The sequence below is a fragment of the Cryptomeria japonica genome, chromosome 8 (genome assembly GCF_030272615.1).
Source record: "Cryptomeria japonica chromosome 8, Sugi_1.0, whole genome shotgun sequence".
Taxonomy (NCBI): domain Eukaryota; kingdom Viridiplantae; phylum Streptophyta; class Pinopsida; order Cupressales; family Cupressaceae; genus Cryptomeria; species Cryptomeria japonica.
Genome location: NC_081412.1, coordinates 457425758 through 457438172, shown reverse-complemented (window position 1 = coordinate 457438172; position 12415 = coordinate 457425758). Strand labels below are relative to the sequence as shown.

General features: G+C 40.5%; 1 protein-coding gene across 1 annotated transcript; it reads left to right on the top strand.

Moving 5' to 3' along the window:
• The first annotated feature begins 221 nt into the window (after positions 1–221).
• LOC131044203 (putative UPF0481 protein At3g02645) lies at positions 222–2370 on the top strand. The gene is made up of 3 exons (XM_059210428.1): positions 222–387; positions 683–1574; positions 1817–2370. The coding sequence occupies exons 2-3, from the start codon at positions 788–790 to the stop codon at positions 2368–2370; spliced, it is 1341 nt and encodes a 446-aa protein (XP_059066411.1). The 5' UTR covers positions 222–387; positions 683–787.
• Positions 2371–12415: the final 10045 nt, after the last annotated feature.

Sequence of the window (12415 nt, the reverse complement as noted above, 5' to 3'; positions counted from 1 at the left end):
AATAGCCTAAATTGGACGCACTATTTACTAATTTAATTATTAATTACTTTCTATTGAATTTAAGACATTAGTTATTAATTTGGTAAAAGAGCACCTACCACGTTCGACAGACAGGTCAGGATAGGCGAGAACTCAAGATTACAATAATTCCTTCATGGGACCGTGTCCCAAGATTCTAACTCCTTTCTCCAAAATTTAAAGTCTGTTTATGCTGCCTTCATTTCCACTAGATTTTGTTTTGGTCAAGCAGATTTCTTTACCTTTCATGGATTTACAATTTATGCGTTCATGACCATGCTTTAGTGCTCACCACTTTCGGTTGAACATCTTCATTTTAAAATTGAGGTGCTCTTTAATTTCCAGCAAACCGACGCTTCTGCTTTTAAGGTTTAGTATTTCTGAACTTTTGTTCATGTTTTGTTTCTTACACATAAGATCGAGAAAATTAATCAAATTCACTTCTACGGGAGCTTAAGCGAATGGAATCTGAAAGTTGACAAGAAAATATTGTTATTTTTCTTTGGGTATTAGTTTTCTAAGTATCTTTTCTTGGGATGGTTTTGATGAATTGGCATTGCTGGCTTTGCTCATCTTCTTTGCATGCCTATCTCCCTTTCTTTGCACCACAAGTTATACTTCTGAAGTTCTAAACTAATGGACTTCACTCTTGATATATATGCAGAGAATATAAAGGAGACATCCCCAGAAAGAGACCGTTGAACCGCTGGAGTGTGAATTAGTAGAACTGCTTGGTTTGCCAAGACCGTAGGCTCTTGTGAGTTTTGATATGGGTGCAGGTGGTAAAAGCGATAAGGATTGGTTGATGTATGTGAAAGGAAACCTTAAGGAAAATGAATCGGAAGCCCCTGAAACAAAATCTAGTGTGTGCATATTCGGCATAGCTCCCCCTCTTTTGATGCTAAAGCCCGAAGCGTACGTTCCCCTAGTGAGTTCCATCGGACCTTACCACCACAGAAGATTACAGCAGTACGAGGAGACAGAAACTTACAAACTGAAAATGGCGCGCGCACTGGAAAGGAAGGTCCCTGGAAGGTTAGAGGAGCTTGTCAAGCACATACAGGAACTCGATGGTCGAATCAGGGCCTGCTATCACAAGTACATTCCATACAGCAAGGAGGTGTTGTCTTGGATGCTTGCTCTGGATACCTATTTTATTCTTCAATTTTTGGAGTCCATTTACAAGCCTTACACAAACAATCCTGGCAATGCACAGAACGAAACCTCTCCCATGCGATCGGACCCTATTTTAGACTCCATAAGAAATACTCCACTCTGGTATGCCATTAGAAGTGACATACTCATGCTTGAAAATCAGGTGCCAATGTTTCTGCTCAAAGAGGCAGTCTATTTCACAACTACTGATACGCGGGAAGCTAAATACAAGCATTCGGAGACACAAGTAGGGAGCCAAAACAAATCAGAGATATGCCAGGGTGATGCAGGATGCAAGGAAATTACGGAGCATCTGGCAACTAGATTACAGGCAAGCGCTTTCCCTTTCTATATACATAAGATTTTTCAAAAGCTTTTTCAAGCCCGGAGTATTTTTATACGTAGAGATGAAATCCTACAAACTGGATGAACTGTGAAAATAATTTTTCTTCGACTCCCCTTCTCTAGCAATGCCTCTCTTCAGAAAATTTAACGGTTATTTTTTAGAATCTCAAATAATTGCTATTTCATTTCAATTCTCGAAGGGTTTCTCTTTTAAGGGCAAATGTCTTTTTACTCTTACAAAACTTGAACCCTTGATTCCAGGCTGCATGTGTGCATTTCAATCCTTTTGTACGTCCAGAGAATTATAGCCTACCGCAATTGGATCTAACGCAATTGGATCTGAACAATAGAAGGCATGTTCTGGACTTTCTCTATCATGTTGTTGCCCCTGAAACTGGAAGAAACACAAACACACAAGAAAAACCCAAAAAGAGATATTCAATTCGCTCTCCTCGTGTCTTTATAGAGAATGCCGTTGACCGTTTCATTAGGTGGATGATATCTACCTCAGCCGCCGGAAAATTTCCGTCTGCAACAGTATTAAGTGAAGTGGGGATAAAGTTTGCACCCTATGATTCAGGAGACCTGAGAGAAATAAGCTTTAAGAGAAATACCCGCACTTTCTCCTTACCTAAGATCATAATCAATGATTCTACAGAGGTGCTACTGAGAAACTTGGTCGCATGGGAGCTCTACTCGAAGACATCAGAGAAGCCTCGCACACGCTACACATATTTAATGGACCGGTTGATAGATACAGAAAGAGATGTTGCTGTGCTCAAGAGATGTGGCGTTCTTAATAGTCATATGGGTAGTGATGCAGAGGTGGCCCACATGTGGAACTCTGAGTAAATCAACGTGGGAAAATAAATTTGAAGATGTAGACAAAGCCATTGAAGCAGCAGATAAGTACTACAGAAACAAATGGAGAGTCATGTTAGCTCAGTTTCTAAAAACCCACTGTTCAAAACCGTGGCTGGTTGTGTCAGTCTTATCTGCATGGATACTTCTGTTGTTAACAGCCGTCCAGGTTTTCTGCTTGTTCTATACCTGCAACAAATAGTTGGCATCAAATTAGTCTAGATGAGTGTCGCATAGTCTTTGCTTTGTAATTTTCTATTGTTATAAGGATTGAGTAGTTATAGATGAATTAATGAATGCTTATAGAGTGTTGTTTGGATTTATTATTAATGATTGTCAAAATAATAGTTTGTTTGATTATTCATAATTAGCCGAAGGCTATATATTGTGGCATTAGCCACCGGATTTGTCTCATGTAAGACGCCTGAAAAAAAACGCGTTCAAAACTTGTCCAAAAAAATTCTTCCGCTTTTTCTGTCAGTCTTGGAAGAAGAGAAAGTAGTTTACAAAACAAGTCAGCTTAAAGTGAATTGTCACGTGATATCGTGTCTGCATTAATGTAATTTTTCGTATTATTATATCGTCTGCCAAGAAATGTCGTGCAATCAAAATCGGCTAACAAATCGCGTCTGTGGAGGAACGTGACTTCAAGCCACAGCTTCCATTAAAGTTAACGTTCATGTAGATGCTGAAACCCCATGTGCTTTCACCCCATCACAAACCTCGTGGAGGCTGCTCCGCGCAAATTTCTGTCGGGTTTAATATTTCTCCCCCAAAATATCACTGTCATGTCTCATTGTCAAATCAAATCATTTCATTTGCGTAGGTCCGGTATTTCACCTTTCGCTTGGCCGTGACGGCACTTCCCTCTAAAGATATGAGACTGGTCAAACGCCTTGGCCATGGCAACATGAACACGGTTTTCTTGGCTGTGCATGCTTTTGCTGTAAAAGTTATGAATAAGGAAGTTTTTCAACAGAGGAATGCCTGCAAAATGGCGACTACAGAAAAGGAGATCCTGTTCTTTTTGGATCATCCATTTCTATCGTCTTTGCTTACTCACTCCGAGTCGGAGAATCATACATATGAGGGAATCCACATGTTCTTATCAAGCGCAGGTCAAGTGTGGGGTTGAGCTTCAAATACCAGGCAAGGAGTGATCTGAATTATTGATTGGGATATAACATCTAAGTGAGAACCTGCGGTATTGTAAATTCTGTTTACAAGAACCAAAAATCATAGAATTGAAGCAAGCCAAAAAATAATCTATTTCATTCGAAAACCCAATATATAGAAGTTCATGAGATTCCAAGGGTCACATAAACCTCTTGAGAATCAAGTCCAACAGTCACATTTGTTCATTACACAATAAAATCTAAAAACTATGAAATTTTCAAAAAAACTATATGGAATTTTATCTTAGCTTCAACTAGACACTACGATTAAGGAGGAAGAAGGAAATCGAGGTTACCGACTAACACATCATATCTCATTCACGCCGAATGCTTCTAGGATGTATCAGATCCAATGAGGTAAGCGATATTTCTGTGCATGCTATCATCCTTGAGCTTTCCAAACTAACTTATCTTTTTTGTTTCCTTTCTTTCTGGATCATATGCTGCCAAAAATAATGAAATCCGACTTAGTTATGGAGTCACATCTGCATAATCATTTACCTTCATTTCAGACCATCCAAAAATTCATATCGAAACTATTTACTTTATTCGATCATTGCGTTCCTTAATATATCTTCTTTTTGAGGCTTTTTAGTCAAACAATTTTTTGTGTTTTGTTTGTGTTTCCACGTTGTGCATACATAGCATTCGAATTCACAGGTGGGTAGGATTCGAGATGTTGGCAAAGATTGTAAAATTTGGACGTATACCTGCACTTTGCATAAGGTTGTAGGTTTCTAAAAATTATACCAAATCTGTTTTGTGCAAATCTTACAAACATTGCATTTGAAACAGTGTCTATTGAGGCACCCTGTCAACAGTTCACATGGCTGTCAAATAGTTCACATGCCTTGACTATGGATCCGCTCCTTGCTTGCAAAATTTTCAGAGCAATTCACAAAATAATTCACCTTCAATATGCTTTGATGGATTTGTACGCCCTATTCCATAGCTTTCCAGTTGCTGGCCAAGGTTGTGGAAATTCAACTTCAAATCTGCAATCGTATTGTTTGGAAGTGTCCAAAGCCTTTTAGCAAATCCAATCTCTGCAAAACTCAAACTGAGTATTCCAAGAGATGATTTTTCCTTGAGGCTTTCTGTCAAACAGTTTCCACATTTCAACCAGAGCTTTTCAAACTTTTACATCTCACAAAGATTTTATTTTTGTTACGTTGTGAAGGGTGTCTCTACCTTAATGACTGGATATTTGATACAGTGCACATCATTATAGGTCGAGCCTATTTTCAGATTGTTTCATTTAGCATCACCAATAATCTCCCCAAGGTCGAAACGTTTCATTTAGCATCACCAATAATCTCCCCAAGGTCGAAACCGTGTTTTAACAATGGATATGGCTTATATCTCTTAGAACAATTCTTTTGTTGAATATTGAAAATGGTTTACATCTCTGAGAACAATTGTCTCAGTTAAATATTCTCCGCACTCATGCCACAAAGCAAAGTTTTAATACGAATTAAGTAGGAAAATATTGTTTTGAAAAAAAGTGAAGTGTTTGAAACACTATTTAATAATTATTGTATGGTGCTTAAAATGCCACGTAGGCACCCTTAGTGAAGGAAGCTTAGTAAATAAGTAAAATAATTTACTTTCCAAAACCCAAGGAGAGAATAAGTGGGACCCACCCAAAACTTCCATAGGAGGGACCCTAATTTACTTAATCTTATTTTTACCTTTAAGATGAGGGTAAATATTTTGCCCTCACGTAAGTCTTAGTTTATTAAGAACTTGAAAAAAAAAGCCTTATTTTATTATGAACTTAAAAAAAAAAAAAGCCTTATTTTATTATGTATGATAAAGAAAAAGTTTATTAATATTTTTTTACATAAAACTGTAGGCTAAGAAAAGTCTATTTATATGTTAATAAATATTTTTTAAATAATAAAAGATTAGATTATACAATTAGCTTGATTCATATGAGATAGTAATTAGTAAATTAGATTTAGATTTTTAATTATTATTTTTAATTTAAAGATAATTAATTTATCAATAGGAAGTAATTGTAGTATGGTTATATTTTGTCATTATTATAATTTTTTCTTTTATTTTTCAAAGATTCGAGGAATTGGCAAGGGTTGTGGCACCTATAGTTCCTTTTGTAATTAGTTTATGTTTGGTAGCTTTGTAAATCTTATGATTCCTAGGACTTGAAGCTTATAAGTGACTAATAAATAACTCTTGCTATTAGAATATAGCACGATTGTCTTTGGTTGTTCTAAGTAAATTTTGAATAAATTTGAAAGACACTTATTAGAAGTATTATATATATTGTTGTTATTTAACCTTGTATGAGGTTGTTAGAAAAAAATGTTTATACTTAGAACTCAAGATACATTATTTGAATGTATAGGAAATAGTGTTGGATCATTAAGATGACTTAAACATAATATTGAAGAGAGTTAACTTTTCTAGATTAATAGCACATGCTCCAATGACAATGGGGTAGAATGTAGTATGATGAAAAGCTAAACAAGGTCATGTTTCCTTTCTTTAACTTCAAATTGTTATCAATGTTAAATTATCACATATGATTTTATATAAGAAGGGTGTGTCATAGTCTTTTACTCATCTTTCCATTGTTGACATGTGGACATTAATTAATCGTAGCTTTTGATGACCTTAATATCTATGGTTTTGAATATATTTATTATGAGAAGGTTACTGTTGTCATTTTATGACACCCTTGGTCCATCAGTGAGAACCAATTAAAGATATGTTCCATGGACCAGCGCTGCCCAGTTGATCAAGGAGAAAAGCAATGGAATTATGAAGTGTGAAGTGTTGTCTTGTCAGAAGCAAATTCCTAAGTCTTCAACCTTGGAACTCAGGTATCCCCAGGTTTCGAAGTTCCTTGTCCAACTACGGAGACCCCGGTCTCTGAAGTTCCTCGAATTCCTAAGTCTTCTACGTCGGAACTCCAGAACCCCCAGGTTCCGAAGTTCCTTAGTCTTCAACTTCAGAACTCCGGAACCCCTAGGTTCCGAAGTTCCTTGACCAACTACGAAGACACGGAGTCCCCAGTCTCTGAAGTTCCCCAAATTCCTAAGTCTTCTACTCCGAAACTCCAGAACCCCTAGGTTTCGAAGTTCCTTAGTCTTCAACCTCGAAACTTTGGAATCCCCAGGTTCTGAAGTTCCTTGTCCAACTACGGAGACCCTGATCTCCGAAGTTCCCCAAATTCCTAAGTCTTCTACCTTGGAACACTGGAACCCCCAGGTTTCAAATTTCCTTAGTCTTCAACCCCAAAACTCCGGAACCCCCAAGTTCTGAAGTTCCTTCCCCAACTACGGAGACCCCGGTCTCTGAAGTTCCCCAACTACGGAGACCCCGGTCTCTGAAGTTCCCCAACTACGGAGACCCCGATCTCCAAAGTTTTCCAAACTTGCTTCTGGCTTGCAACACTTCCTGATGGTGTGATCGACACTCAAGGCTTTAAATGCTCCGACAACTTTGGTGACTTATGCACTTTTTTTGTGGAGCCACAAGGGTGCATTTAATATTTTTGGCAGGATTTCCATCAAGGGAGGTACGGGGCCATGTTGGGTGACTTATGTCATGACTGACTTTGGAAGGTCAGTCAATCTATCTTCCTCAGCATTGCCTTTGGAGGTATGACTAGGTTGCTTGTATGTACAAGTCAGGTGCATGCACTTCCCTGCACTTCCAGACTGACATGCAAGGGTCATGATCACCATTGTAACCCATTTTTCTATATAAGGTTGTTAAGCCTCATTGTAAGGGGTTCTCTCCCTGCTGCCTAGAGTTTTCTTATGCTCTCCTCTTCTCTTGAAGACTTGTAATCTTTTCATTTCTGCAACTGTAAGATTGGCTTTTGGCCTTATGATTAATTGAAGAACACTATTCTTGCCTTCTTTCAACCTATGTATGTTGTGTATGCTTTCTTACCTTCATCATAGGTGCATGTTGTGGCTCTTTCTCTTCATATATGCTGTGTTAGCTGGTTTTCTAAGTGTGACATGTGGGAATCCTTCTCCCCTCTTGGCATTCAGTGGATTCTAACCTTCATCTATGCATTGGGGTTATTCATATAACTGAAAGTTGTGCATCTTCAGGGTGTTTCAGTTAATTACTTGTGTCATTTAGGTAGGGAGAGGAACTATCTCTTCTTGGTGCATCACCTCCCTTGTTTAAAGCAATTTCTCTCTTCTCTTTTCCTCTGCATGTTGATAGGGTAGGCTTAGGAATTAGCTTTGAAGTGTTGAGTTGGTTCAACACCTGCACCTAGATAGAGAAGGAAGTCGGCCTTCTCTGGAGATTCAACCCCCTTGCGCAAGGTCCCACACTTCGGGGTTGTTTCCATGTTTCACAAGGTTGCTGAGTTGATAGCTCAGCAATGGTGCAAGCTTTTGTGATAACAATTTTTTGGCACGCCCGGTGGGACTTATCCAATTTACATGCTAAGGATTTAGTGCTATTCTTAGTGTCTTGGCCTTTTGAGGCAGTCATCTCTCAAGCACTTGGCGACTCCGCTCAATTACCAGTCCATGCTCACACAAGGTTCATAACTCTGGGACCCCGGAACCCCCAGGTTCCCAAGTCATCGTAGCTCTGCTTACTCCCCAGGTTCCGAAGTCAGTGAAGCCATCTTACTCCGGAACCCTGGAACCCCTAGGTTCTGAGGTGCTTAGACCCATAAGCTCAGAACCCCTAGGTTTCGAACTCCTGAGTTTCCTCACTTTGGACATCCGAGCTCTCGAGGTGCCGAAGTGATCACACTCCGCAACTTCGGACCTCCGAGCTCTCGAGGGCGGTTGTAGATCTCATGCCCAAAATTCATACAATGGCATCTTCTATGGGCAGTTTCCAATTCATAGAGCTTCCATCTGTAGGCTCTAGAAGGAGAGGTAGACCTTCATTATCACTAGTCAGGGGTGACGAGGCTGTAAACACTCCATCTCCTAGGTCTCGTTCTACTCCTCCATTTACAGGACCCTTTCTATCAAGGGCTCCCACCACTCATATCAATAGATCATTGTTTCACATGACAAGAAATCAAGTCTTTGTTACCTTCAATGTGGGGAGTCCCCTTGTTTTGACTCAATGGAGTGACATACTAGTGGTTGCGTTGAAGAGTATACCATACTTCACTGGTGAAACAACTACTACACCCATTGAGCACATTCAAGACATTGCAAACATCTACTTCGTCCATAACATCACTCAGGACGATGTTGCTGTCAGACTCTTGGCCACATCCTTGAAAGGCAAAGCCTTGTAGTGGTATAGAGGGTTGCCGTCTAGCTCCATCCACAATTGGGACGAATTGGGGGAGAAATTGTGCAACTATTTTGAAGACAAAAGTGATCACCTATCACTTGTGGAGCAGTTAACTACGATCAAGAGGGCACCCCACGAGTTCATGGGAGACTTCAACTTCAGATTTCGTAAGACATGGAATAAGATTCCTGCTCTAGTGAAGCCATCCCCAAATCATGCCTTCTTGTATTATCTTAGAGCTCTCAACAACGATAGAGCTGTCATGGTACAATCGATGGTTGGAGCCTCTCTACCGAGTGCATATGACATAGCCATAAGAGTAGAAAATTGTTTGATCCAGGCTAGGAAGATAACTCCAAGGACTCCAATGCCTGTCTTCCCAGAAGCTCCTACTCAACAACCAACCTTGGCTCCTATTCCCATGGCACCTACAAGTCAACTATCCATGCCATCTATGTCCTCTAATGAGTTCCATGAGGTCAAGGCTCGATTACAAAACTTTGGCAATGAATAGGTGGCACTAAAAAGACAACAAACTCAATATAACAGACCTTACCAAGAACAAGGTCAGAATTATCAGCAAAACAGGCCACCCTTTCAAGGACAAAACCAATGGAGCAATGGCAAGCCTTTGAATAGTGTGAACCCCTTAAACACAAGCAACTCAAAGGCGATAGTTCTAATGCAAAATAACCTTGCCCAATAGCAAGATTGGTGTCAACCATGTAGTCAGCCACACAACCAAGGTGTATGCCAAACTGGACGGTTTGCCCAAACCTTAGTAATGCAAGATGAGCCGACCACTTCTGGCTAGCAATATGACCCAAATCAGCCTAGTGTTGGTCCCTGGACTCACTTACAAGAGGATTCTACCTTTGTCAATTGGCAAGAGGCAGAATTCTATGGTTTGAACCAAACAAATGGTGAGTCCATGTTGTAGTATGCAAGGTCAAAGAAGAGAGCCATGGAGGCTACCTCATCTTCAACATCAGTCCAAGCTCCAACACCCAATGTAGCTGTCCATGATACAAGCCAAAGTACCATGCAAGGGAACAAGAGGCACGAAGAGGTCCAAGTCGTCCAAAGAGCAAAAGTAGACCTTGTAGCCTCAAAGGGACCTCTAAAACTAGCTAGTATTCCTTTCAACATAGTTGATCGGATGAAGAAGGCCAACCTCAACGTCATTATGTGGGAGGCCCTTTCAATCCCATCCCAAAGGGATTTGCTTAAAGAGGCATTAAAGGATGTCAATCAGTTAGGTGGTGAGGCAATAGTCAGCGAAAAGGTAGCCTCCACCAGCTTGGTTCAGCCCAAGGAGGAAGAAGATTCAAGCAAAATCAGCAAGCCTCCCACTTTCTATCTCTCCTTAATCATAGGAGACAAATTGGTTCACAATTGCATGATAGATTCAGGAGCTTGTAGCTCAGTCATGCCTAAGAAGGTAGCTGATCTTCTTGGCATAGAATATGAACCCGTGACCAAAGGGGTGGTCTAGTTAGATGGCCCTTCTATTAAAACAGTAGGGGTGGTAAAAAATCTGAAGTTAACCTTGCATGCATGCCCTGGTTGCACTGTCTTGCAAGACGTATCAATCATCGACCTTCCTGCCTTCTTTGCCATCTGCCTGTCTAGAGACTTCACCGCTAAGATAGGTGGGTACTTATCTTCTGATTGGTCCCACATGTTATTTCGAACAAGGTATGGTACCAAGGTCAACATAAGGGCAGAGCCCATTGCCCAAAACCACATTGAACCCTACACCCCTAGCCCTATAAACATGAATTGTAATTTGCATGAAGAGGGGGAGGAGTGCGCTGTCTGTGAGCTTGCTACTCTCTTGTAGGAGGTCCCAAATTGCCTGTTGGAGGAATGGGCCAATGCTTTTCAGTTTGATCCATTAGCTGAGACTGAAGAGACTGGGCTTGGCACTTATTATATCCATGAAGAGGATACTCCTATCCCTAACCTCATCAAGACGCAAAGAAATTCAGAGGGGTTATGGAGCATGTTTTTAATGGTCCAAGAAACAAGAATGGTGTAGGTGCCGAGGTAATGCTTGTTTCTCCTGACCAGGAGAAATATTTCTTCTCTTTTAGCCTTTAATTTGGTTGCACTAATAATGTCGCTGAGTATGAATCCTTGATCCAAGTTCTCCAGCTTGCACAAAGCAGAAAGATCAAATCTCTGCAAGTATTTGGAGATAGTGAGTTGGTTGTTAATCACATCCGAGCCCAAAGTGCAGCAAAGAACAACCTACTCAAATCATACAAACACAGGGTTTGGGACTTGATTGAAGGATTCAAGGCCTTCAATATCTAGAGCATTCCTAAGGGCCAGAACAAGCACGTTGATAGGCTTGCAACAATTGGTGCTCAGTTCGACATACCAACGCATGTTGCACAAGAGGAAGAGCAACACATCAGACTTTTTGTGAGGCCTGCCGTCTCGGACAATCAAGTGAATTGGCAAGTGTTTGAAAGCAATCAACAGATCTTCAACTTCTTGCAAAATGAAGCAGAGTTTTCTGCCAAAAATTAGTCTAGGCTACAAGACCAATATGGAGACCAAATCGTGCAGCTCAACTCCAACAAGTTGCCTAAAGGTCTAGTTACCTTGGAAGGCATTTTCAATTCAGATGATTAGTCGAAGAAGAAGATGAACTTGGCTGCAAAGAGGGGTTATACCAAGCCAGTTATTGTTGTTGAAGGTAGGTCCTTAAACTTGGGCAAGGTGTGTTCCTCAACCAAGCAAGAGGCCTTTGTTAAGCTCTGCCAAGCGTATGATGACATTGTTGCTTGGACCTATGAAGACTTGAAAGGTTTTGACCCTAGCTTAGCCTAGCATACCATAGAGCTAAACCCGGATGCAAAGCCAATAAGGCATAAACAAAGGCCAATAAACCCCAAGATTGAGCCACTAATAAGGAAGGAGTTGACCAAGCTCATAGAAGCCAATATCATCTTTCCTATCAAGCACTCCTCCTGGGTGGCCAACCTTGTCCCTATAAGGAAGAAGAATGGGGAAATCACACTATGTGTAGACTTTAGGGATCTCAATAGAGCCTCCCTCAAGGATCACTATCCCCTTCCCTCTATGGAGCAGATTCTCCAAAAGGTCAGTGGCTTAGAAAGATTTTCATTCTTGGATGGGTATTTAGGCTATAATCAGATTTTGGTCCAAGAATCAGACCAATACAAGACTGCATTTACTACTAAGTGGGGCACCTATGCTTATTGTAAAATGCCCTTTGGGCTAACCAATGCAGGTGCCACGTTACAAAGAGCAATGGACATGGCCTTCAAGGGTGTATTAGCAAGGTTTGTGCTTGTATACCTTGATGACTTAACTGTTTATTCGAAGCATGCAGTTGACCATCTTGGTCATCTTGAGCAAGTGTTCATGAAATGCAGGGAGTATGGTGTGTCCTTGAACCCTAGCAAGTGTGTATTTGCTACTGATCAAGGAAGATTTCTAGGACACATCGTATCCAAGGAGGGTTTGACCATTGATCCAAAGCGAGTGGAGGCTATTCTTTCTCTTCCACTCCCCAGTCACAAGAAAGGATTGCAAAGTTTCCTTGATAGGATCAACTTTGTGAGGAGGTT

Excerpts from the sequence above, each read along its gene's own strand:
- LOC131044203 (XM_059210428.1), top strand. The coding sequence starts at position 788 with ATGGGTGCAGGTGGTAAAAGCGATAAGGATTGGTTGATGTATGTGAAA. Across the intron at positions 1,575-1,816 it reads AGCCCGGAGTATTTTTATAC|AGAATTATAGCCTACCGCAA; the intron begins GTAGAGATGAAA and ends TTGTACGTCCAG.